General features: G+C 46.5%; 1 protein-coding gene across 1 annotated transcript in view; it reads right to left on the bottom strand.

Annotated features, from left to right (window-relative positions):
• Positions 1-587: 587 nt before the first annotated feature.
• Positions 588-27,938, bottom strand: part of PNPLA1 (patatin like phospholipase domain containing 1) — a 42,791-nt gene continuing 15,440 nt past the window's right edge. The window contains 7 exon segments of the mRNA XM_028479517.2: positions 588-1,142; positions 10,612-10,755; positions 10,758-11,180; positions 19,264-19,324; positions 20,202-20,266; positions 20,269-20,410; positions 21,346-21,411. Of these exon segments, the coding sequence (XP_028335318.1) occupies positions 1,114-1,142; positions 10,612-10,755; positions 10,758-11,180; positions 19,264-19,324; positions 20,202-20,266; positions 20,269-20,410; positions 21,346-21,411 (930 nt within the window). The 3' untranslated portion in view covers positions 588-1,113.

Here is a 27,938-nt window from a genome sequence, read left to right as displayed (position 1 = left end):
GCTTCAGTAGTTGTAGCACATGGGCTCAGTAGTTGTGGCTCACGGGCTTAGTTGCTCCGTGGCATGTGGGATCTTCCCAGACTAGGGCTTGAACCCACGTCCCCTGCATTGGCAGGCAGATTCTAAATCACTGTGCCACCAGGGAAGTCCCAAAGATGATGTCTTTCTTTTTTTTTTTTTTTTGCGGTACCTGGGCCTCTCACCGCTGTGGCCTCTCCCTCTGAGGAGCACAGCCTCCGGACACGCAGGCTCAGCGACCATGGCTCACGGGCCCAGCTGCTCCGCAGCATGTGGGATCTCCCCAGACCGGGGCACGAACCCATGTCCCCTGCATTGGCAGGCGGACTCTCAGCCACTGCACCAAAGATGTATTTCTTGTGGACCATTTTCAATTGGGTGTGAAGAGCCGACAGAGTCTGCCCTCATTTGGGCTGGGAAAGGGGAGGGAAGGGGACATAAAGCTTCCCGTTTCCTCTACAACCATGGGAGGACTCCGTGAAGGCCAGGGCTGCCCACTCCACCCAGCTGCAACACATAATCCCTCGGGAGCTTGTAAAGGCTGCATGCCAGATGAGCCCCCCCACCTGGGGACTTCCATGAGTGGCTGAGGTGGAGCCCACTGGTTCCAAGTCAAGCCTTTTGTATGCTGTGTGAACAAAAAACAAGCAATAGAAGAAGATGTGGTCTCTTGACACCACAGGAAACAGGAAAGAGTGTCCATGGCTCAGCTCTGCCTGACCCCCAACAGTTTTGCCCTGTGGATGAGATCCTGGGGGGCTAGTAGGATCTTGAAGAAGTGAACTCAGGCTAGGTTGGGAGGAAGGCCCAGAGCCCAGCCAGCTGGGAGGAGGCTGTGCTGCTCGCTCTTCAGTGCCCGTCTGTGCTGACGTCCATCTGTCTGTCCAGAGCAGAGTAGTGGAAGGACTGCAGGGAAGCTGGGAGGATGTTTAGACAAGAAGGCTCTTGCCTGGGGGAAGCTGGACCCTCTACACCAACAGGTTTGGTAGTGGGTGGCACGCAGGTCCCCAAAAGGCCTGGGGTGAGAGGAGGGCGTCTGAGAGCAGCAGGGAGAAGCCTTGGCCTTGCGGCCGTCAGGTTCTCTCCCATTCCAGCTCAAGTTTTCTCCCTCGGCTCACAGTTTCCTAGAAAAAGGACACAAATTCATCATTTCTAAGTCCCGAATCAAGGACTTCCCTCCCCTTATTTCCACTGAGAACACTCCTCACAGATTTATATGCCTTGGGCATCCTGAGCAAGTAGCCAGGCTAATATGTGGAAACTGGAAAACTCAATTTATACCAAAAGTCAGTTCGAGGGTTCACTTTATTACACAAGGGTCTTTTGCAAAAGGAGGATTCCATTTGCAGAGCAGGAGTTGATAAAAGAGTGTTTGAAATATCATTCGACTTGCAAAAGTCTGGTTGGTATTTGGTTTTGCAGGAAGAGGGAAGAAGTGGAGTGGCCTCCAGAGTGCGGAGGACAGTTGTGCAGACTGCACACTGCCCAATACAAAAGGGTAAGCACTTCACAGACATACTTACTTGTCATTCATACAGCTTTCTAGCAGTTGGCAGTCAATTGTTCAAACGAAATCAGTGAATTATGACAACATTCAAGCAGCTGGCAGTCAAGTTCTCAAGGAAGGCGTGCTGTTTTCTTAGTGTACAAGGCATTATATGGGCTAGTGTTGGCCCTGACCGTGACCAGGAAGAAGCAGGTGGGGGCGGAAAGGAAGCTGGGGCAACAGGGCTCAGAGGTCACCACAGTATTCTGGGACAGAACAGGCAGTGTCTGGTCTCCAGGCACACGCTGGGAAGTTCCACACCTCAGGGCAGCTGTATTCCTTGATCCGGCTGGGATGAAGTCTGTAGGTGACCCAAACTGTCCCGGAAGTGGAGAGCAGAGAGAAGTCGAGTGGGCAGGGAGCAGACCTGGATGCGAGAAGTTGAGGTTAAGCACACGTGAAGGGAAATGAGACAAAAAGGGGCAATTGGAAGTCCTGATTTCCAAGCCCTCCTCTACCTGCTGTGTGACCCTGGGCAAGTCACTTGCCCTCTCTGGGAAACTGCAGGAAGACACCTGAAGAGCTCATCTTGGAGAAATGTTGGGATGTGGACTTGCACATTCTTGTCTAATTTTCAAATCTGACTGTGTCATTCTGTTGTTTAAATCCTATGATGACTCCCCAGTTAACACAGGTGAAGTTCGTTAACATGGCACATAAGTCAGCCTGACCTACCCCCTGCCATGTTTCCAAGTGCACCTCCAGGCCTCTCCTGCCCAAATGGAGGAACTAGACTAGACTCTGTGACTTCTGATTCTCACTCCAGTGTTCCTTCTACCCCAGGAGACTGTACCACTTGGTCAACATCAAGATTCTAGTGACGGACGATCTGGATTCAGATCCTGGCTCTGCCATCTACCAACTGTGTGACTTTGGGCATGTTACTTAACCTCTCTGTGCCACAGTGCTTGGAACATAATTACTACTCTATAAGTTTTAGCTATTATTATTATTATTATTTTTTGTGGTACGCGGGCCTCTCACTGTTGTGGCCTCTCCCGTTGCGGTGCACAGGCTCCGGACACGCAGGCTCAGCGGCCATGGCTCATGGGCCCAGCTGCTCCGCGGCATGTGGGATCTTCCCAGACCGGGGCACGAACCTGTGTCCCCTGCATCGGCAGGCGGACTCTCAACCACTGGGCCACCAGGGAAGCCCAGTTTTAGCCATTATTAAATTCACCTTTGAATAAGGGGAGATTCCATAGTAACTCAAAGGAGGGGCTCTTTAATGGTGGAAATTTGGGGAGTCTGACAGACTTGGCAGCAATTAGAAGGATGTGGGTAGCAATGAGCAAGGTGGACCTTCTCCTTTTCCATTTGTAGCCTGTAGGCAGTCTCTCAACTTCTCAATCTGTCTCTCTACTTTGAGGTCAGTTATACAACCTGAGTCCAATGACCACTGAGAAGAGATAAGACTAGCAGAGGAAAGCTAGGCTGATATATATATCTAGCCATGCTCCAGGAGAAGGGCATATCTGGCATTACTGCTGGTCCTGGAATAAAAGGGACAGGGAACAGACTTGACCCCAACCTGTAGCCTAAGCAGAGCTATCCCAGCCAACTCATAGCCCTATGAAAGAGAAAAAAAAAATAAATGTTTGTTTTGTAATCCACTGAGATCTTGGGGGAAGAGGGTCATCTGTTATACAGCATTATCACAGCAGCAATAACTAACTAATACAACCCACACCAGAGTATTGATTTGAACTTCTAATTTAAAACATACACACCCACGCACGCACGCACGCACACTAATGTATGGAAGATTTACCCTGAGCTTTTATTCTAGACTCTTTCCTCTGCTGGGAGAGATATCAGCTGGGGACCAGGAATTTACACAGGAATAGCTTGTGGATGTGACAATGTCTCTTGTGATTGTAGTTTGGGAACAGACCTTTCCTCTTCCAGGACCACTCCTACCTCTCTATGCCTAATATTTTTAAGCTTTTTTTCCCTGCCCACTAACCTTGTATTTGAACTCAAAGCATGGAATTGCTTAAAATCAATTGGTAAATTGCCCCCAAGCAGTTTCATAACCTGTTCTATAAAGGAGCACCGCACACAGGATGTGTGACCCACTGACAACAGTGTTTTCCACAGCTTATGAATGTTGTTTTGTTTGTTTTTTATCACAGCCTGCTTCTTTATAAAGCACCTTGATTCCTAGAATTTTATCAACCAGGGTAGCTCTGGCTGAACTGCACAGTTCCCACTTCTCTGATGTATGGGAAGAGGCCTCTGGACCTGGCTTCTAGAGGGTACTCCTAGCCGCAGAGAAGCTTCCCCACACCCATGGCAGACCTGCCTACATCCTCATGACCAAACCTGACCCTGAGCTTCTAGAGACAGACTCAAAGGTCAGGGAAGTTTTGGGGATGGAGACCAAGGAACAGAGTGAGGCTAATCCCAGGCAGCAGTGATCCTACAAACCCCAGAAACCACCAACTGCCCTCTGGGTCCTACACCCTTGCTGACCATCCTATAATCCAGAAAGTGACACGTAGGTCTGCCCTACTTCCTGCAGCAGCTCTGAATCTCCTCCCCACCACCACCAAGTACCTACTTGCCCAGATTTTGCAGTGGGCCTATGGCTGCCAGGGTGAGCCTCTGACCCTCATCTACCTGATACATTCCTGTGCCCACCCAGGGACTCCCACCCAGGACTGGATGTCTCATAGAAAGAGTTAGGAATTTGTCCAACCGATTAAGGCTTGAAGCAAATTAAATAGCAAGGTCTGTTCCATTCAGAGAATACTTCAATAATCCTGTGAAATAACTGTAGATGATACCTGGCTTGATTTGGGTTTGAGGCTGGCATTTTGAATTTGTGAGTGTGTATGTATATATGCATGTGCCTTTAAAAACAATTTTATGGTTCAGTAAAAAAATTAAGACTGGTTTTATATGGGGCTCACAGTTTGGCAAATTAGTTGGTTTTACTCTTGTCTTTGGTCTAAAGTTCAACTTTGGGGTAAAGTCTTGAAAGTTTGGGATCAAGTTGAATTCATCTTTGATATCCCCAGAACCCAGAAGAGTGCTTGGCATTTAGTAGGTGCTCAGTAAAGCTTGACTGATTAAATCAACAACAGTGTAATATAGTCAAAAGCTATATAAGAAGCAGGCCTACATTGGTCAGGACTGTTAGCTGTAGGTTGGCAACAGTTAGAAACGCTACCTGTTGAGTCACATGAGCACCCACCTGTTTGTTTGTTTGTTTGTTTAATATTTATTTATTTATTTGGCTGCGTCGGGTCTTAGTTGCAGCATACGGCATCTTTGTTGAGGCATGCGGGATCTTTTGTTGCTGTGTGTGGGCTTCTCTCTAGTTGTGGTGCGGGCTCTAGAGCAAGCAGGCTCAGTAGTTGCACGCACGGGCTTAGTTGCCCCACGGCATGTGGGATCTTAGTCCCCTGACCAGGGCCCGAACCCATCTCCTCTGCATTGGAAGGCGAGTTCTTAACCACTGGACCACCAGGGAAGTCCCGTTTGGTTTTTGTTTTTGTTTTTTTTTGCGGTACGCGGGACTCTCACTGTTGTGGCCTCTCCCTTGCGGAGCACAGGCTCTGGACGCGCAGGCCCAGCAACCATAGCTCATGGGCCCAGCCGCTCCGCGGCATGTGGGATCTTCCCGGACTGGGGCACGAACCCGTGACCCCTGCATCGGCAGGCGGACTCTCAACCACTGTGCCACCAGGGAAGCCCATCCCTGTTTGGTTTTTAAGTACAGTTTTTTTCTTTTTTTAAATCTAGGACAAGGAATAACAACTTTATTCCGGAAGCTAGCAGACGGAGAAGATGGTAGACTAGTGTCCCAAAGAATCATCTTCTTTAAGTGCAGTTCTATTCAGAAGCTGAGAGGTGGCTAGTTAACTTCTGGGAGTTATATGACCATAATAACTACTAATTATTGAGTGCTATTACACATCTTGCACTCTGTGAAGCAGTTTACACAGTTGACCTTGTTAAACCCTCACAACAACCTTATGAGCTGGCATTAGCCCTATTTTACAGATCAGGAGATAGAGGCTCAGAAAGACCAAGAGTCCTAAGCGCACTCACCGGGTGAGACTGTGGCAGAGAAGGGATTTTTGCTGGGTGTGTCCAACCCCAAAGCCCATCTCCTCATCCGCATCCTTATTCACTCCCTCACTACCCCTGTAATCGTTCTGCAGACCATTCCCAAACCTGCTCCTCCCTGTGGAATTAGAAACATGAGTCATGCTCACTGCATTTTGCTGCCTGGTTTTTTGGATTGTGGATGTCTTGGGAAGCCTTTTCTGGTGCCACTTGTCTTTTGTTTGTTCTTCTTGAATACTTTGCTCACCCAATTGGAGTCTTCAGCAGTTCTCTCCCTGGGAAAATAGATGAAATAATGGTTGGTTAATGACAGAGCCCTGCTCCAGCTCAGAAGGTAGACAGAAACACCAATACCATGGTTCTCAACCCTGGCTGAACATTGGAGTTCCCTGGCAAACTTTTATTTTGTAATCAATGAATGTTTATCTAAGTAACATCATGCCAACTAGTCAAATGAAACTCAGCTAAACTTTTATACAGTTATATGTCAATGCAATAAAGTTTAAGTCATGTGAACAAAATGCATAATTTATGCCCAAGCACAAAATTATTTATGTAAACTCTTTCCAAAAGTTTTATAATTAAAACTATACTTAATGTGAGAAACAGGTATGTTTTAATATACTCGATATGATATCGAGTGGGAATATCAAAAATAAAAGTGCCTCAGGCCCTGTTCTCTGCAACTGTGGCCATAGAAAAACTCAGCCACTGCCAGAGCTACCCCAAGGCAGGAAGGGATGAGGTTGGGGGGCAGAAATACCTCTGATCTCCTGCTGTTGCATTCCACTGGCTAACCCCACTGGCATTCAGTCAGCAAAGGAGTCTGGGTATTGAGGTTCCCAGAGAGGAAAAAACAAACAAACAAAACAAACAAACAATAAACAGCTCCCACATATATATGGAATCTAAGAAAAAAAAATGTCATGAAGAGCCTAGGGGTAGGACGGAAATAAAATACAGACCTACTAGAACATGGACTTGAGGATATGGGGAGGGGGAAGGGTAAGTTGTGACGAAGTGAGAGAGTGGCATGGACATGTATACACTACCAAGCGTAGGGTGGATAGCTAGTGGGAAGCAGCCGCATGGCACAGGGAGATCAGCTAGGTGGTTTGTGACCACCTAGAGGGGTGGGATAGGGAGGGTGGGAGGGAGGGAGACGCAAGAGGGAAGAGATATGGGAACATATGTATACGTATAACTGATTCACTTTGTTGTAAAGCAGAAACTAACACACCATTGTAAAGCAATTATACTCCAATAAAGATGTTAAACAAACAAACAAACAAAACCAGCTCCCCAGGCCCTCTCCCAATCACTGCAAAGACAATAATGGAGTACACGTTAAACAACCCAGCAACCCAGACAGTTAAAAGATTTTCTGGGGACAATCTACAACATAGGAATATTAGCCCTCTTTTTATGCTGATAGAAAATAATTTGGATTAAGGGAAGTTTTTGGTAGAGTCTCTTAACTTATACTGTGCAGGATCCACCAAAGGCTAGAATGTAGCATGGCTGCCAGCTCTTTTGAACTGAGACATCAACAGAGAGTCAGATACGAGGAGGGGTGCACACTCTCCCACTGCATTTAGAGAAGGTACATTCCCCAGTGTGCACAGCAGGGACTCTGGGGAATGACACTGTCAGCATGAATAGGCTCATGTCCCACACGTTGCCTTCACTGAGGAAGAGGGAAGGAGTGGTGGTCTGCGAACCGTAAGGGGATGGACTGAAATCACATCCAGAAAAGGAACCCAGTGCTCCTTGGGCAGCTAAAGAGATGGAAAATATCACTTAGCTGGGCCCTCTCCCCTGACCAAAGGAAACAACATATTCCCAATTGAGGAGACACTTAACATTGCATAAGGCTTGCGCATGGTTTCCTTCACATTAGCCAGAGGCACGGTGCTTTTGGAATTTGAAGAAGCAAAGAGAGCTACAGCCAAAAATGAAAATACAGAAGACATGAGTGAGATGGGGTTGGGGAGGAGTACTTAGTCATTTTTTTTTTTTTTTTTTCGGTATGCGGGCCTCTCACTGTTGTGGCCTCTCCCGTTGCGGAGCGCAAGCTCCGGACGCACAGGGTCAGCGGCCATGGCTCACGGGCCCAGCCGCTCCGCGGCATGTGGGATCTTCCCAGATCGGGGCACGAACCCGTGTCCCCTGCATCGGCAGGCGGACTCTCAACTACTGCGCCACCAGGGAAGCCCTACTTAGTCATTTTTGAAATAACAATAGGAAGTAAGTGAAATGTTCAGAAACCATCAAGAACTTTTACTCTCAAATTCTCGTATTTGGGACCAGAATCATGTTGTTGGATTTGACTGAGATCCAGGGCAGTGGCATCTGTAGAAGGTCTGAAGCTAACCCTTGATATAATATTATCAGCAATTCCCTCATAAAAAGCAGCCAGTTGTGTCAGGGAAAGTTTTCAAGAAAATCCCCCACAGGGGTCTAAACCTTCTAGCATCTGCTTTATGTAATGCTTTTGTCTTTTTTGCTGGAATAGGAAATACAAATAGTTTCATGACCATTGTTCTTAAGTAAGCTCCCTTTTCTTTTTTTTTTTTTTTTTGACTTGCGGGATCTTAGTTCCCCAGCCAGGGATTGAACCTGGGCCCACGGCAGTGAAAGCCTGCATGCTAACCACCGGACCACCAGGGAATTCCCTTAAGTAAGCTCTTTGCATGTTTCCAATGAGTAGGGGGATATATAACACATGAATATTAATATGTAATTATGTAATACATGTAAATAAAAATAATATAGAATAAATTAATAAATTCCTCTCTCTGAACTTCTTTCATTTGGGGACCTGCTGGATATCCCTCACTCTCCCAAATCTATTTGTGGCTCCTTTGTTTATGGATTTTCCTGGGACTTTTTGCAGCACCTCCCGCCCCCAACAACAACATGGCCACTGCCAAACGACTGCTAACATGAACCCCTGGGGCTCCACTCTGCCCAATTCCTACAGGTGGCCTAGGATGTCACTGCTGAGACCAGCTGGGGGCTCCAACAGGATTCCTCAGCCTCAGCACTACTGACGCTAAGGGCCAGGCAATTCTTTGTTATAGGGGTTGAGCATTGCAGGATGTTTAGCAGCATCCCTGGCCTCTCCCAACTAGACGTTACCCACTTGGTGACAACCAAAAATGTCTCCAGATGTCGCCAAATGTCTCCTGGGGGGAAATATGGCCCGCAGTCATGAACCACTGGGCTATCCATATGCTCTGTCCACCCCCAATATGAGTGAGGAGTGCCAGCTCCGGGTCCAGGAGTTCTCAGGCCCCTGAACATGGCTGCCTTTAAGCACAGGTGCAATAACATAAAATAAATGCATTTCATGTAACAGGGAAGAAGACAGCAGGTGAAAGACTTTGAACAATTTTCTGACTCTTAATGTTCTGATATTTTTGTCTCATTGTTAAAAGAATCAAAGTGAACCTATTCAAAAAAAAAAAAAAGAAAGAAAGAAAAGAAAAGAAAAACAAACAAACAAAAAAGACAAAGTGAACCTATTCCAGAGAAAGGGGGGTCACCCCTGACTCAGGGCAGATCCGCAAAGAAGGAAACCTTGCTAATCTGTGCTACTGTTTATCATAATAACTATGGAAGTTTGGCTGGTGGACCATGAGGACCCTACAACCTGGCTTCGGTCCATCATTTGGGCCCCTCTCCCTTGGTCCTCACCCAGACCACCCACAGTGGCCAAACAGGTATCCTCTTCATCCTGAATGTACCTTGCACTTTCCTTCTCTGCACCTGAGCCTCTGGAATAAACAAAATCTGAAATGTTCTTTCTACTCTGTCAGATCCCACAAACCACAATTGTCAAAATCTTGCCCATTTCAGGGCTTCCCTGGTGGTGCAGTGGTTGAGAGTCCGCCTGCCGACACGGGTTTGTGCCCCGGTCTGGGAAGATCCCACATGCCGCGGAGCGGCTGGGCCCGTGAGCCATGGCCGCTGAGCCTGCGCGTCCGGAGCCTGTGCTCCACAACGGGAGAGGCCCCAACAATGAGAGGCCCGCGAACCGCAAAAAAAAAAAAAAAAAAAAAAGAGAAAATCTTGCCCATTTCAAATCACCTGTCACCTCCAAGAAGCCTTTCTTATCTCCCCAGAGAGATGTGATCTTATTCTCTATGAATACCCTCAACACTGTTTTTGTTAGTTATATAGTACTTAAGAATTCCTTTTGCGTTCTTGAGGTTGGTATCCATGCCATTCCCTCTGTTGGAGGGGAGATTTCCTGAGAGTAAGGAATTAAGAGCTGTTCATCTTTGCAGCCCCCAGATGGGTGCTTCACCTGTAGTAAAGAACCAATTTTTAAAAATACTATTTACAATCCATAATGGAATAGTGCTTTTGTGAAATACAATATAAATGAATTAGTAGGAAAATGACCAAGCTCTTGGATGTCATGGCTCTACTGTATTGCTATAAACATTTCTAAATGCTTGCTCTCACTTTCTCTACTCATTTCATTGTGAACTAGTAGCAAATAATTCAGGGACTGGCACTGGTCCACAGACCCCTTCTTGAGTAGCATTGCCCTGGCACAGCAGCTTTCACAATAAAAAATCTACTAGAACAGCCGCTCTCAAATGTGGAGGGCTTGTAAAAAATGCAGACAGCTGGGTCCCACCCCAAGAATTTGTGATTTAGTAGGTATGTGGTAGGGCCTGAGAATTTTCATTTCTAACAAGTTCTCAGGTGGTGCTATTGCTGCTAGTTGGGGAGCACACTTTGAGAATCACTGGACTAAAGAAGAAAAAAACCAAATGTCAAGTACACTGCCCTCTCGTGGTGGTCTGTCCTCATAGCAAGTAGAGCCGCTAAAGTTAACGGGCTAACTTCACCAATGCACCCCTCTAAAGCAACTGTTAATCAGCAACCATGTCGTTACACACTTGCCAACGGGCTCCAGACATGAGGAAGCTGTGAGAAGCCAGAAGGGTCCATACCTTGGGGCTGTTCTGGGCCCAGTTCCTCCACAGGTGGCTGTGCAGGTGTTGCTGAAGAAGAACACTGGGGCAATGTTGGAGATGTCCCCACAGCGGAAGGCCCCAGGGACGTCCTGGATGACACAGATGACTGGGGTGGGGGGATCTGGGTGGTGATCCAGTCAGTTGTACCTGCTGTGATGGTGATACAGGTGACAGGCCAGGTGTTGAGCTGGGGAGGAAGTGCACAGCTGGGAGTGATACAGGTGGCAAGTCAGTTGGAGAATGTGATGGTGATGAGGCCAGTGGCGATGCAGGTGGTGAAACAGGTGACTCCACAGGCCACTCACATGTGGATTCAGGTGTCTGCACAGGTGGGGACAGAGATGGACCACGGCCACCTTTTCTTTCCCCTTTGGGAGCCCATTGTGTGTGAAGTTGTCTGGATTCTTCTGGACTGGCCCGCTCTGTTTGGAGGCTTGGTTGACAGTGTTCAGGGCACTCATTCCCAAGGGCGAGTTCTATCTGGCAGTACACTTCTACCCAGGGGAGAATCACTCTCTTGGAAGGAGAATTAAGGTAAGCAGCATCTAGGAAAAACAACAGCATGGGGTCACAGGTGGCATTACTAACCCCTGGTATCAGCATAGTATTTGCAAAAAATGGTTTCCCAAATTATTCTCATAAACAAGATTAGTGCTTTTTCATTGTTTTTGTTCTGTTTTTGCTGCGCTGCACAACTTGCAGGATCTCAGTTCTCCGATTAGGGATTGAACCCCAGAAGCGAAAGCCTAGAATTCTAACCACTAGGCCAGCAGGGAACTCCTGGATTAGTGCTTTTCAATGGCCTTTCTTTACTTACTTGAATTTATATTGAATATCTGATTGTGTTTTGATCCACTTATTCAATGGATACTTATTGAGCATCTAATATGTGCCAGGCATTATACCAGGCACTGAGGAGTTGAAGGAGACAAAAATAGGCCTCTTGGAGCTTACGGTCTAGCCTGGGGGCAGGCACTAACCATGCCAATAACCTCAAGTTTTAACCAAGACAAGTGCTAGGAAGTGAAGAATGTGGTACTAGGAGAGACGGGAGCAGGGAGGGCTTCCCAGAGGGAGTGACATTTGAGCTGAGACGTGACAGGGGAGAGGTCCAGGGGGTGGTCAGGGTGGGATGAGGAGGAACATTCCAGGCAGAGCGAACAGCACACACAAAGGTCACAGGTTCGAGGGAGCAGGAGGAAGCCAAGGCCCTGCGAGGTCAGTGTAGGTGGAACAGGGGTGGGGATACTTGTGATGGGAGATGGGGCTGAGGAGACCACAGGGGCCAGACCATGCAAGGGCTTACAGGCGGCATCAAAGACCCTTGGTTTTCAGAGAGACCATGAAGACTTATGAGCAGAGAGGTGAAGACCTGTCTCTGGTTTTGACAAGATCACTCTGGCTGCTGTGCAGAGACTCACTGAGAAAAGCAAGAGGGGACCCAGGGCACGCTGTCAGGGTTCTGGGAGAGGTGTGTGGGGCTTCCCCTTGGAAGGAGTTAGAAAGAGATAGAGGATTCTGCTTAGGAAGTAAAATAAATGAGAACTGACGATGGATTGATTGGGGGGTGAGGGGAAGGATGTGGCTTACACCAGCAGTCCCCAACCTTTTTGGCACCAGGGACCAGTTTTGAGGAAGACAATTTTTCCACAGATGGGGAGGGGGGACTTACACAATTGGATGAATGTCAGTGCCGTTGGCTCAGAATACAACCATGGAGGGGTGGGCCTGGGGAGAAGTGGGGAGAGTGGAGTTTGCTTTTTTGGAAACATGTTGAGTGTAAGGGGCCTTTGAGATGTCCAAGGAGAGATGACAAGTGGGTAGCTGGATACATGTATTTGGATCTCAGAGAAGAGATGAGGGTTAGAGATATATATTTGGGAGCCCCACCTCTGGATGGTCACTGAAGCCATAACGGTGGCAGTGGAGGAGTTGGCCCAGGGAGGAAAAGCAGGGTGAGATGAGGAAGGAACCAGGATTGATCAGGAGAGGTGGAGAGGGGAACCCAGGGAAAGTTTTCTAAAACAGACAAGACTGGGGTAGATTTAAACGTTGCTGGTAGACACTGAGGGACCCCAAAGATGTGTGAGTGATTATGAAAAAATCTTGTTTAAGCAACTGGTTTGTTATATATTAAAACACACTAGTGTAGCACCCTAGAAAAAAAAAAAAAAAAAAACGTTGCTGGTAAGGATCCAGTTGAGAGATGGAGGTTGGAGAGAGAGGGAATAATGGAAAACTAGAGAATCCTGAGATTGGAATGGTGTCTGGGCCCAGGTGATGGGGTGAGCTTTAGACAGGCAGAAGAAGGATGCTTCCTTTCACATGCTAAGAAGGAGGGGGTCAGGGAAAGGTGAGTCTGTATATTTGGTGGTACAAAGTTGAGAGAACTCCCCTCTGATGGCTTTGGTTTTTCTTGTGAAGTAGGAAGTCAGGTGGGGTAGGAGGCTGGAAATTGGGAGCAGAAGGTTTGAGGTGGTAATTGCAGAGGATGAGAGAATAGGTTGACAAGAAAAACATAGTGCGATAGTTTTCTGTGTGGAAATTCACAAACCATTTCTAAAATTCATATAAAATGACAAAAGACCTAGAATAACCAAATCAACTTTGAAAATATGACAAAGGAAAAAGGCTTTTTGTGATCTTGAGTGAGGCAAAGATTTCTTAGATAAAGACACCAAAAGCATGATCCACAAAGGAAAAAATTTACTATGGACCCTATCGAAATTAAAAACTTCTCCTTTTCAGAAGACACTGTTAAGGAGTTGGAAAGAGAAATCACAGACTGGGAGAAAATATTTGCAAATCATATTTCTGATAAAGGGCATTTATCTAGAATACATAAAAGCTCTTAATAAGAAAACAAACAATTCCATTTTTTAAATGGGCAAAAGATGGGGATTCCCTGGCAGTCCAGTGGTTAGCACTCTATGCTTTCATTGCTGAGGGCCCAGGTTCTATCCCTGGTTGGGGAACTAAGATCCCACAAGCTCCCATAAGCTGTGTGAGGTGCAGCCAAAAAAATAAAAATAAATGGGCAAAAGAGTCAATTGAAAGGGCTCCCAATGGCCAAAGGTGGAATAATTTGAGTAACAAAATAAATAAAGGAGGACTGAGTAATAACCCACAGTATAAAATAAGTATCAACGGGTCCATACTAATATAAATAAATGATTGAATAGGTAAACAAATGATTGAATAGGCAGAGAAAGAGACACATCTCTCATGATGAAGAATTCCCAATAATTTCTTTAGATACTCAGCCCTTAAAGAAGTGGAGAATAACTCCCTACTTCTTAGTGACTTCCTTCCAAAGAAGGACACACAGTATCGAAAGGAAGAGTAGATTTACAGTGGAAAAAGCTGACAAACACCACCTCACAGCATGTACCCTTGATACAACGTGATGAGAATGGCACTTTGCCTCTGTGGTCTTTCCCCCGCAAACCCACAACCCCAGTCTAATCATGAGAAAAACACCAAGCAAATCCCAACTGAGGGACATGCTACAAACTATCTGGCCAGTAGGTCATTAAAAACAAGGAGAGTCTGAGCAACTGTGACAGACAAGAGGAGCCTAAGGAGACAGCACAACTAAATGTGATGAGGGATCCTGAATGGGATCCTGGGTTAGAAAAAGGACATTAGGTAAAAACTAAGGCAGTCTGAATAAAGCATGGACTTTAGTTCGTAACGATTTATCAACATTGGTTCACTAATTGTAAACAATATACCATACTATGCACCAAATGATTTGTGTACCATGCTATAACATCTAACAAGTGTGAGACCTACAACAATAGGGAAACCTAGATGTGGAGTATATGGAAACTCTCTGTCCTATTTTCACAGTTTTTCTGTAAATCTAAAATGATTCTAAAAAATAAAGCCTATTAAAGGTCTAGGGGAAAATGGGCAAAAGAGTTGAACAGACACTTCACCAAAGAATATATTTGAGCAACTAATAAGCCAAGGAAAAGATGTTCAGCATCATTAGTCATTAGGGAAATGCAAATTAAAACCACAATAAGATACTACCACATACCTACTAGAATGGCTAATATTAAAAAGACTGACCATACCAAGTGTTGGTGAGAATGTGGGGAAACTGGAATTGTCATTCACTGTTGGGAATGTAAAATGGTACAACCACTCTAGAAACAATTTGGTAACTTCTTAAAAAGTTAGACATACATTCTGGGTATGTTTCTCAGTCTGTACATATCCAAAAGTATTGAAAATAGGATCTTGAAGAGATATCTGCACACCCATGTTCATTGCAGTATTATTCACAATAGCCAAGAGGTGGAAGCAACCCAAATGTCCACTGACGAATGAATAGATAAAGAAAATCTGCTCTATATGCGCGATGGAATATTATTTAGCCTTAAGGAAGGAAATCCTGTCACATGCTACAACATGCATGAATCTTGAGGACGTTATACGTGAAATAAACCAGTCACAAAAAGACAAATAGGGCTTCCCTGGTGGCGCAGTGGTTGAGAGTCCACCTGCCGATGCAGGGGACACGGGTTCGTGCCCTGGTCCGGGAGGATTCCGCGTGCTGCAGAGCGGCTGGGCCCGTGAGCCATGGCCGCTGAGCCTGCGCGTCCGGAGCCTGTGCTCCGCAACGGGAGAGGCCACAACAGTGAGAGGCCCGCGTACCGCAAAAAATAAAAGACAAATACTGTTATGATTCCACTTACATGAGGTACCTAAAGTATTCAAACTCATAGAAATAGAATGGTGGTAGCCAGGGTCTAGGGGGTGGGGGAAAAGGAGAGTTGGTTAATGGGTGTAGAGTTTCAGTTTTGCAAGGTGGAAAAGTTCAGGAGATTGGTTGCACACCAGTGTATGTTTAACACTACTGAATTGTACACTTAAAATGGCTAAGACGGAAGACGGGAATAAAGACACAGACCTACTAGAGAATGGACTTGAGGATATGGGGAGGGGGAAGGGTAAGCTGTGACGAAGTGAGAGAGTGGCATGGACATATATACACTACCAAAGGTAAAATAGATAGCTAGTGGGAAGCAGCTGCATAGCACAGGGAGATCAGCTAGGTGGTTTGTGACCACCTAGAGGGGTGGGATAGGGAGGGTGGGAGGGAGGGAGACGCAAGAGCGAAGAGATATGGGAACATATGTATATGTATAACTGATTCACTCTGTTTTAAAGCAGAAATTAACACACCATTGTAAAGCAATTATACTCCAATAAAAATGTTAAAATAAATAAATAAAATAAAATAAAATAAAATAAAATAAAATGGCTAAGATGGTAAATTTTATGTTATGTGTGTTTTACTACAATTAAATACATTACATTTTATATTAAAATATTATATGTTACACATATATTTGTAGATATATACACATTACATATTAAACATGCATCCACCATATGATCGGGTCATTCCATTCCTGGGTATTTACCCAAGAGACATGCAAGCATTTGTTCATACAGAAATTCATGCATGAATGTACATAACAGCTTTATTCATAACAGCCCCAAATTGGATACATCTTAAATGCCCATTAACAGGTGAATGGATAAATGAACTGTGGTATATTCATACAGTGGATTGGAATGCCAAAAGGAATGAACTATTTATACCATGCAGTGACATGGGTGAATCTCAGAATAATTATGCTGAGTGAAAGAATGCAGACAAAAAGAATTCATACTATAAGAGTTCATCGATCAAAAACTCTAAAATGCAAATTAATCTATAATGACAGAAAGACATCAGGGTTTGCTTGGGGATAGTGGGGTGAGGGAAGGTGGGAGAGATCCCAAAGGGGCTGAGGAAACTTCAGGCATGATGGATTGTTCCCTATCTTGATTGTGGTGCTGGTTTCACAGGTGTGTGTGTCTGTGTCTGTGTCAGTGTGTCTGTGTCTGTGTCAAAACTTACCCAATTGTGAGCGGGAGGAAGGGAGGGAGGAAGGTCAGTCTGGCCGGACATGGCTGGATATGGGATGGATATTTCAGACATGGCATCCGCTGAGCTCCAACCTCACCATGTACATGTGTCTGTGTGGGGAATGTGGATTTTCAAGGATGCCATCAAGCAGTGTCCTTTCCTTTGGGGTAGAAGGCCGCTGTCAGGGGAGGCCAAGGGTGGAGAGGGAGGCTCACCTGGTGGCAGGAATAATTAGGTAGATGTGAACCCTTAGGAGGGAGGAGGAAGAGGATGCCAGGATGTGAGCTGAGGAGTTGAGGGTGACACCTTGCAGGTGTGGCTTCCTACCTGAGCTTGACCCTCTTTCAGAAAGCAGGCAGGAGGCTGGAGCAGAATTCCGTTTTCTGTTCCCAGATGGTAGGTGGGGTTTTCTCAGGCTATGTCAGTATTTCCTGCTTGCATCTGGTGCCGGGAGAAAACTCCAGGCCCACCAATCCCAAGAGGATTTAGGTGCTGGAGCTGAAACTTGCACTGAGAAAGCCATGCACACATTTGCAGATTGGAAGAGGAAGCAAAAACAGCTGGCAGCCAGCACAAGTTTTTTTCTCCCTTATGAGTTGTGTCTGTTCCTACTTGGAGTGATTCCAGGGCCATTGGGGAAAACCTGCCATCCTCCATATACTGCTTCAATTCAGGAGTGGATGCCTGCAATGCTACTACTATTAGAGTTTCATCCTTGGGTTTAAGACTGCCGTACATACCTGTGAAAATGTCCACACCAGCTAAGGGTGGAAGCGGGGAGGGTGAGAGGGTAAGGGGCTACTGAGAAATGGGGGAGACTAGAGATGCTTAACAACCCACTTTGTAAGTCTTCCCAGGGCTTGCCCTGAGAGGAAGAGAAAGGAAAAGTTCTAGGGGAGAGACAGGTGTGGAGGCAGCCAGGTAGCCAGGATGCAATCTGAGGTGTAGCGGGATTTCCTGGGGCAGGGAATTGGTGTCTGCTCCGAGATCCAAGAACCAAATCAGGGGGTCCCCAAACCTCAAGCCCTCAATATACACCATCACTGAGGAAAGAATGGAGGGGCTCCCCACCTGGGGCAGAAAGGACTACAGGCCCTAGCCAGACCCTCCTATTCCCTAAGCTCTGTAGGTGAGACCTCATCTCCACCACCACCACACCCTTCATGTCGTCCTCCTTTTGGATACTGGGGGCTCGGCTTCACAGCGGTCACCTGTGAAAATGTGGAAGATGGGGCAGTTGTCAGAGGACAGTCAGCGTTAGGAGGAGTCTGTCTGCAGAGAGGTCAGAGGGGGCAGTGGACTGGATTGACCATGGCTAGGAAAAAAACTCAGAGGTAGGTTCCACCATCAGTCACCTTGTACAGATGAGAAAACAGGCCCCAGGAGATGAATTACTTGCTCAAGGTCACATAGTTGGTGTGTCAAAAACCAGGATCTAAACACTTTTTACAGATTTGGAACTAAGACTCAGAGAGGGAGAGTGATTTCCTGGAGCTCACACAGCTTGGGGGATAGGGATCCTGGTCCAGGGCTACTTGCCTCCAGAGCCCACATTCTCTCCATCCTGTGCTCCCGCTCCCTACGCCCCTAGTCAGGAAAATGAACCCAGGAGAAAGTAAAGAGTTAGGACAGGGGACCTTAGGAAAGCAGGAAGCAATTTTTTGGCTGCACCACGCAGCATGCAGGATCTTAGTTCCTCAACCAGGGATTGAACCTGCACCCCCTTCAATGGAAGCATGGAGTCTTCATCCCTGGACTGCCAGGGAAGTCCCAGCAGGAAGCAATTTTGAAGAAAAGAAGTGCACATATCCTACAAGAAAAACCTCATTCAGCCCCTTAATCTCACTCCTTAAATATATTTTCTAAAACTACATACACAAAAAGTTCACCACAGCATTGTTTATAATAGTGAACATTTGGAAACTCAAAGAATGATCAAAGTATTCTGTACAACTGTGATGGAATATTATACAGGTGCCAAAAAGCCAGTTACAAAGACCATACGGCAACATGGAAAAAAATTTATGATATAACATTAGGTAAATACTCTTTGATCCAGAAATCCCTTTTTTCTGGAAATATGCTCTATGGAATTAATTCTAAATATAGAAAAGCATTTTTTCTTTCCTTTTAACAAAGATGTTTGCATGGCCTTCATGGAGTTAGCGTGTGTAGTGCATGCCATTGGAATCTTCCTTCCACCCAGATTATGCACAGAGGATACACAGGGGTGGGACCATGCTTTCCAAACCAACTTAGGTCAAGGGCTCTTCTCTCTCATTTGTTGATCAATATGTCACTCAAAAGTCTCACACAAACATAGACTAGTCACCTCTAGTTCTACAATAACAATAGTGTTTCATTGGAAAGAGAATAAAATGCAAGAAAATGTAATGATATGAGACTGGAATGCTCTAGGGAGATATGAGCTATGTGTTTCCTAATCATAGTTTTTAAATTCAGAAATACATTTGTACAAAAGCCCTAGACACCATCCCATCAGTTAACCTAAAGCCCCTTTTCCACAGTGGTCCTAATTTCTGGCCACAGTAACATCTGGACAATGAAGGCTGCCCATTTCCAGCTCTCCTGGGTGAAGAGCACCTCCAGTTCACAAACTGGGGGGAAATGCTCCTCTATCCAGCCCTTCTACTTCCTGTCTTTGCCCCACCTTCCTCGGGGCGCCACACGGTACTTACTCAGCCGCCTCAAGTACGAAACAGCATCTTCGTACCCTTGGTAGTAATAATTGTGCAGGATCTGCAAGGTGGGGCACCAGGAAATAACTAAGGCTGTAGCAACAGAGAGACCCATGGTCCCTCTCCCAAAGCCGCTGCTTTCATTGCTCTTAAGCTTTATATGATGAGCTTTTCAAAATGGGCCCATCCTTCACTACCTGCTAAGAACAGCTGATCATCAGCTTCCCCTGGGCCGGAGAGGGTGCGATGTTTATAGTAGAACCAGAGAAGGTGCATTTGGACAGTATAAAGAGCAGCATTTGGAGATCGGGTTCAAATCCCAGTGCTGCCACTTATTGGCTGGGTGGCTGTGTGAATGTAACCTCTCACAGCCTCAGTTTCTTCACTTGTAAAATGGGAATAATAACAGTATCTATCACAGAGGATGCTGGAGGATTACACCAGATATTGCCCACAATGCCTTTTCTGTAAAAGGCCAAACAGTAAATATTTGGGGCTTTGTAGGCCACATATAGTCTCTGTCACTTCTTCTTCTTGTGTTTTTTTTTTTTTTTAAACAATGCTTTAAAAATAGAAAGTCCATTCTTAGCTCACAGGCTGTATAAAAACAAGTCATATGCTGGATTTTGCCCCTGGGTCATAGTTTGCTGAACCCACATTGCATGTGAAAATGGGAGAGTTCAGCCAACATTGCTATCAGTGGTTCTGAGATCATCTCATTTTGCAGGGGAGAAAATTGAGGCTGGGAGCACGTAGGGCCCTTGTTCAAGGTCACATACCCAGCTGGCAGCAAGGCTGGGATACAGCTTTAGGAGGAAGTTTAAGGGATCATTTGAGATGGACTGAGTGGGCCTCATTGGCTCCCCCATCCCACTCCAGCCCCCATCACCCTTTCCCGGCTCTCCTTGCCCACCTCCCCGGTCCCTCCTGTCTCTTACCACCAGGTCTGAGGGGAACAGGGCATGGGTCATCCTGGCGATGTTCTCCAGGGAGAACTGAAAGAGCAGTTGAACATGCGGAAGTCACAGAAGATGGCGGGGCAGTCCCGCGGGCAGCTGTCCTGCTGACCACTGAAGGTAGAGATGGTGATGGAGTCCATCCAGAAGGAGCAGGGCTGCATGCTCGAGAAGCCCCCGTCGATGTACCACTGCAGGGCAGAGGGGGGAGGCAGAGTGAGAAATGCTCCTCTGGGGTCATAGGTCCTCTCCCCCACTCAGGGAGAGCAAAGAAATGGGTCCCTTGGGAGAAGCATTGACACCGAGGTCAGGGGGCATCCATACTCTGAATGAAGCAGGAATGAATGCTTCCCTGTCACGTGACCCCTCGTGGAGTCCCTCAATGGCTGAGGGCAGGGCCGGGGAAAGGAGCTCATCCACAGGGCCTTTTGAGAAGGTGCACATGTGGTGGGTCTGAGCAGGTTGTGAAATATCCCTCCTCCAGACTGCCCTGGGTCCAAGCTGCCTCCCTCTGCTGAGGTCAGACACCCTCAACACCCTCCAGAGCACCCCTGACTTGAGGGTGTGTCCACCCTCAAGTCCCTTCCCCTCTTGGGGCTTCTGTTTCCTCAGCTGTGAACAAAGGATCACAGATACTGAGGCTCTAACTCTCTGGGTGCCTGAGAATTAAATGAATGACATGCAATACGGGGGTCCATCTACTAGCTGATTCCTAATCCCTGGATCTCATTTTCTCTATACATAAAATGAGGAGAGGGCATGGGTTAAATCTTTCTACTCAGAGTGTCGTCCATGTACCAGCAGCACTGGCATCAACTGAAGTTGATTAGAGGTACAGAGTCTCAGACCTACTGGGGCAATCTGGCAAACCTGTGGAGCCTTGACTTGCTGGGTTCAGTAATGTGTTGGTGGGTCCAGAGAGAAGCCCAACTTAGGGGGAGAAGTTCTTCTTAAAACCCCAGAAATCTATCTACGCTGGGAATTCTGAGTAGGAAACCACAAGGACCTTTTCAATTCTTGGTCTTCCCACTGAATTCTGAGACCACTCCTCCCAAATGTGGGTCACAGGGGCCCTGAGGCACCCCTGGATCCCAGCTCACCCCCCCTCCCACACTGTGGTACTTACCATGCCACGGTAAGTTGGAGGAAAGAGGCCATAGTACACAGGGACAAAGCAGCTGCAGTACAGGGCCTGTGGGGGAGAGGACAGGGTTGAGACGCCGAAGGCCTGGGGGCTGGGTGGGGAGGAATCACCTGCGGGCACTTGGGCCACCATCAGCCTGGCCCTCCTTAAACCCAAGGTGGAGTCACTGCCCTGGGAAGTGGAGCCCCAAGTTCAGCTCCTGGCTGGATCCTTGGTAACCTACTTGGTCAGGCTGGGCCGGATGTCTCAGTTTTAAAGCGAGAGAGTGGCCTCAGTGATCTGCAGGGTTCCTTCTAGCACCAAATTTCCATGAATCCGACGGGATTCAAAACCCATTCATGTGTGCCAAGTATGGTTCCCTGGAACCCATACTCCTTTACAGTAAGCTAAAAGCTTTCAGAGCTGGGCCTGTACCTGCCTCTGGCCAATTGCTGCTAATTTCTACCTTGTGCAAACCCACTGGGAAAATCAGGAGCAGAAATAGCTCTGAAAAGAACTGCTAATTTTTTAAATAAATATTTAGTTGTAAAACATCATATACAGAAGAATTTTCTTACAATTAGTGTCATGCAGCAAGAGCTACCTGGGAAGTTGTGCAGTCATGAACTCTTTGCCACTGGAGGTAACCAAGCAGAGGCAGGACAAGTACCTCTCGGTCAAAGAACTTATCAAAGGGATTCCTGCATGGGTGGTAAGGGGTAAGATTCCTTCCAACCCTGAGATTCTGGGATTCTCATGGGCACCTGACAATAAATCTGAGAAGCCATCACAGTGCATGTTACTTTCCTGTTTACAAATAGAGCATCTGAAGCACAGAACGTTTAAATGATTTGCCCAAGGTCACACACAGCAATCTGGGGACAAACCAAAGCTAGGAATGCTCTACTCCTCTTGCATTTTACCATTCACAGATTATTCCTCATTAATCCGGGGAGCGGGTAGGATAAGGAACTTTAGTATCATTTTATAGATGTAGAAGCTGAGGCAGAGAAAAGCTAAGTGTCCTACCCGAGGTCAGACAGCCAGGCAGTATTTGTTCTGACTCCAGACTCCACCTTCTTTCCCTGAGTGTTGGACTGATCGCAGAGGCTGAGGGAGCCTGGGTTGCCATGGTGACGGCTTTTTCTCTCCAACATTCAGAATCACAACTGCCTCTGTGTGGTAGGGGCTGACCTGATCAACACAGCATTTTAGCCATCACTCCCTTACAGGGGAGGGTGCTCCTGGCTAGCTGGGAAGGCCCGGCAGTTTTAGCAAGGTTAGCTTTACCAAGTACCAACTTGTACAAACTGTTTTGCCTCAAGGGAGGGTGGCAGCCAACCCCCCAGTAGGTTATGAAGCAACTGAGCATTTTGATACCAAGGTGTTGGGTCACTGAGTTCTTGCCCGCAAGACCAGTCAGGATGGGGAGTGGAAACAGGGTGGGGACTCGCTGTTTTGGAAATTCTTTTTTTTTTTTTTTTTTTTTTTTTTTTGCGGTACGCGGGCCTCTCACTGTTGTGGCCTCTCCCGTTGCGGAGCACAGGCTCCGGACGCACAGGCTCAGCGGCCATGGCTCAGGGGCCCAGTCGCTCTGCAGCATGTGGAATGTTCCCGGACTGGGGCATGAACCCGTGTCCCTCGCATCAGCAGGCAGACTCTCAACCACTGCGCCACCAGGGAAGCCCCCTGTTTTGGAAATTCTTAATGAGCAGCTTGAAGTGGCCTGACAAGGGTTGGTGGCCTTTCCAACAGTGCCCCAGAGCCAGGAGCACCTGATTCAGCTTGCCCGTACACTCCTGGACTCCCAGCAGGAGGTGCTTGCTGGGACCACTGGAAGGAAATTTGTTCTCATTGCACAAGAAATACATGTTCATTGTGGAAAAAAAAATATTTTTTAACGCAGATAAGCAAAAAGAAAAAAATTTTAATGTCTTAGAATCCCTCCACCCAGAGATTAACATTCGGTATATGTCTTCCTAGACTATATATTTTATATTTATTACTTATAAGAATACTTATATGGAGTCATACTGTATACACTATTTTGTAACTTGCTTTTTACACCTAATAAATCATGTCTTTCCACATCAATAAGTAACCATTTATAACCCAATTTACGAGCAGTATGGACAGCTATTGTAAGGTTATACCATTATTTATTGAGCAGGTCCCCAACAGGGGTTGGCTATGTAGTTAGTTTCCTTGCTTTTCTAAACAATGCTGCAATGAATAATCTCTTGCTAAATTCTTTGCCTGTTTCCTTAATTACTTTCTGTAGGATAAATTCCTGGAGGTGGGAATGTTAGGTCAAAGGCATGCATATTTAGTCTTATAATACTTACTTAAATCATTGCTTTTGTATATTATCCACTTACAGTCAACTCTCAGCTATATAGGGATGGTAGCGGGTGACAGGAACAAAGCAGTGGCCAAGATAACACAGACATCTCCTATATACTTACATCTGAAGAATGGTGCTCTCTGGAAATTAGCAAGGTAGGCAGGGAGGAAGGGGGCGGGAGATTGCCTGATTTCTCCCACTCAGGTACCCAATTTAGTATTCTTCCCTGCTGCTCACCGGGGCTGGGTACCAAAGGATGCCTTTACCTCTGTCTCTCCTTGCTCCTCCTCAGGTGTCTCTCTGTGCCTCTCTGTCTTCAGAGTCTCTATCTCTTTCTCTCTCTCTCTCTTCCCCTCTCTCTCTGTCTCTTTCTCAGAGAAAAACAACTAACCTGCTGGTTAAACAAGTCTCTGTTGATAGAAAGTCAGGTGTTAAGCATAGCAATTGCTGGGGGTCTACAAGGAGGGATAAATTTAGCTTGTTTCTTTATGCAACTCTGTTCTTTCCAGCACCTTCTCCCGTTTAAAGGCCTCCTTCCAAGCTGCAGGCTGCTGGGCTCTGAGACACAGTGTCCCACAGTGGCCAGAGCAAATTGGGATTTAAAAGCAGCACTGTGGGAACTCAAGGCGGGCTGCCCCCACCCCCAGCCCACACTTACCACATCAACTTCTGCTCCCTCCCACCTCTTTTCACACTTTTCTATTATCTAATTGCATCCGTCTCCCAAACCCAGGAGATTCTCTGAGGGCAGGTGTTTGTGGTCCTCCTCTCTCCATGGCCTATCACCGCACTTTGCCCATGGAAAACCCTTCAGAAACTTTGCTCTAAGCTGGGAACTCTTCAAGGGGAGGAGTGGGCCCCACTCACCTACACCCACTAAGCCTCCCACAACACTTGGTGGGTGCTTGGTGTTTGTTCAGTATGTGAACAAAGGAAAATAAAAACCCAACAAAGCAAGGAATGGAGATGCTTACAGGGAAGAGTTACTTGACTTAATTACCCAATAAAAACTTGAAGGCAAGATCATCACAGATAGATGGATAGATAACAGAGTTAACTATATTGATAAATGCGGCCAATTCACCGTTTTACAAGCCTGTTGGGCCAAGAACTTCAGCAGGAAATTAAATAAGATCCTGGGACTGGGAGGTTTTGAAGGGCATGTCGAAGCCACTCCAGTGTCAGCCACTCAGAGACTCTTTTCTGTGACCAGACGCATTTTTTGGAAAAAGCTCAGGCTTTGGAGCCAGGGAGATTTGGTTCAAATCCCAGCTTTGCCACATACTATCTGGGTCACCACTGGCAAGTCAAATAACTTCTTCCAGCCTCAATTTTGCCACCTATAAAATGGGAATAATAATAATACTTACCTTACTGGGTTGTTATGAAGAAGATAATTTTTTAAGAGCCGGCACATTGTAAGTGCTCAATACTGGTTATGCCAGTAATTCTCCATGTGACCATGGATAGGGTTTCTTGATGTTTCTGGCTTTCAGCTTTCTCATCTGAACAGGGGAAAATGATCTCCGCCCCATATCTTTATCAAGGTGCACTCAGGGCTTCCCTGGTGATGCAGTCATTGAGAATCTGCCTGCCAATGCAGGGGACATGGGTTCGAGCCATGGTCCCGGAAGATCCCACATGCCACGGAGTAACTAAGCCCATATGCCACAACTGCTGAGCCTACTCTTTAGAGCCTGCAAGCCACAACTACTGAGCCCACGTGCCACAACTAATGAAGCCCATGCGCCTAGAGCCTGTGCTCTGCAACAAGAGAAGCCACCGCAATGAGAAGCCTGCGCACTGCAACGAAGAGTAGCCCCCGCTCGCTGCAACTAGAGAGAAGCCCATGCACAGCAACGAAGACCCAATGCAGCCAAAAATAAAAATAAATAAATTTATTTAAAAAAAAAAAAAGGTTCACTCAGGCTCACTTGTGGGTTCAAGAGAACAAAGTGAAAGCACTGTGGAGATGAGAGGATGTACCCTGGTTTCAGGGAGTGGTAAGGGTATGGGTGAGGGGTAATGTAGTTTAGGCATGGCTGGCAGCAGCACTCCTTACCCTGTCAACTTGGGGGACCCTACAGATTTAGCAGGGGAAAAGGGGGGCTTAGTAAAATCATTGACGAGGAAGGAAAGAAATAGATATGTGTTTATCTCACTTATATGCTTAAGTGTGTGATGTTTCCCCCTTCATGAGGGCAAGGATGGTCTCCATCTCATTCATCCCTTTGTCCCTAGCATTTGATATAGTGCATGGAACATGGCAGGCACTTAATAAACATAGATGCATGCATGAATAATGAATAAATGAATGAAACCAGAAATCAAGGGAGGACACTGCAGCCCAGAGAGAGAAGAAGCTACTCAAGGTGACCCAGAGTGTAAAAACAGGGCTTCTCTTTCCCTCCCTCACATAACCTCTTGCTAAGTGTTAAATCCTAGAAAGATGGGCACTTGGCAGCTGACAATTTAAACTGCTGGGGATCTCGTTCACAGGGTGCCCGAATTAAATTGGCTGTGCAGGATGAATCTGCAGTGGAGGATGGGACTAGAGGCCCCAGTCTGCCTCGGACTGGTAGCCTAGCAACAACTTCCAGTTCAGCCAATCACCGTGAAGCCCCTCTCACTGCGGCCCTGCTCCCCCACCTGCGGGAGTGGTGGGCACCGGGGAATCAGGGGGCTCGGCAGCCTCTGTGGAGGCGTTGGCGAGCAGAGTAGCGTTCCCAGGAAAGCCATGCAATTCTCTGAGTCCCTGTGTGGAGACCCTGGGAGTCAACTGCTTTTACCTGATCCCTACTTGTAGGCTGAATTATAGGCTGTATTTCACTGTGGGTATATCTTGACTGCCCGACTCCACTATGATCATTATTATTAGTATTATCTTAACAACAGTCGTTTACCCAAGCAGGTTTTCACACTTGTAATCTCAGTCTATCCTCACAGAGACAGCGAGCCCCTGTGCGGGAGGTGGGTAGGGAACTGGTTTATTCACCATTTTATTTCTAAATCCTATACTGCAAGGGCACCGATTGAAAAAAAAATTGGCTTGAAGCTGCAGTGTCACCACTGCACCACTGGAAGGTCCATAGATACCCTCTGGGGCAGCGATTTTTCAGCCAAGGAGCCTCCATTCAAAAGAAATCTCAAATGAAAACCTAATGTGTATTACAAAACAACTAAAAACAGGGCTTTTCTGGGTTGAAGGCAAGTGGGGTCTCAGGCCCAATCGCCCCAGCCAACCCTGGGAAAGAAGGCCCTGAAAGCTCAGCCCTGAAACTCCTAAGGATCTAGGAGCCTAGGTCAAAAATACTAAACCAGACTAATTCTCTCATTTTACAGGTAAGAAACCCAGCTCAGGATAAAGGTTGAGCTTAATAAATATGGCTGAGTGGGTGGCTGGATGGCTGGCTAGCTGGCTAAATGGAGAAATGAATAAAGGCCGGATATACCCTAGGTCATGCTCTCTATGGTAGCAGAAACTGGAACTAGAATATATGACAAAACTCACATTTTCCTTCTCTGTTCTGAATGCATTATTGGCTTTAGCCAAAAGCAAAACAACTCTGACTTAGTAAGCATTTAAAAAACCAAAAAACAAAAACAATACTTCTTATGGATAATAACAATATTCCACAGAGACCTTTCTCTAACCGTAAGAGTTTACTAAAAAATTGGTATAAAAAGTTCAAATCATCTTACCTCAGTTTGCCATGGAAACAGCAGTGCCTGCCCCTGGTTCCTCACCTGGATTCCTGTCAAGGTGCCCTCGGAACTTTTTCTCAGGGCCAGGGGACTCACTCAGCCCCTGTGTGCCTCTCCCCCAGAATCTAGACACAACCTCCACAACTTTCCTCTGAAGGATCTACTGATTACCTTGAGATGAAACAGGCAGAGAGAATGTATCTAGAAGGTTCTCTGGAACCTCACAAAGTTCTCAGGGCCATTGCCCCTGCTCTTCTCTCTCTGTTTTCTTTGGTGGACCCAGAAGTCCATTCGGGATTCTGCTCTAAGGTAGAAACCAATACTGCACCCCTCCAGGCTGTAGCCTGTCCTACCCTACAGACTCTCCCTGAACTACTGAAGGGACACTGGGATAATACAAATGTTGTGAACTAGTCACCCTACAGTCTTAGTGTATATGTGTGTGTGTGTGTGTGTGTGTGTGTATGTGGTCAGGGGACCGCCAAGTGAGTCTCTGCTATAAAGAGAAAATACCGTCTTAGAGCATCTCCTCATTTGAGATTTGCCC

The sequence above is a fragment of the Physeter macrocephalus genome, chromosome 18 (genome assembly GCF_002837175.3).
Source record: "Physeter macrocephalus isolate SW-GA chromosome 18, ASM283717v5, whole genome shotgun sequence".
In the NCBI taxonomy this organism is placed as follows: domain Eukaryota; kingdom Metazoa; phylum Chordata; class Mammalia; order Artiodactyla; family Physeteridae; genus Physeter; species Physeter macrocephalus.
This window is presented reverse-complemented; position numbering and strand designations above follow the sequence as displayed.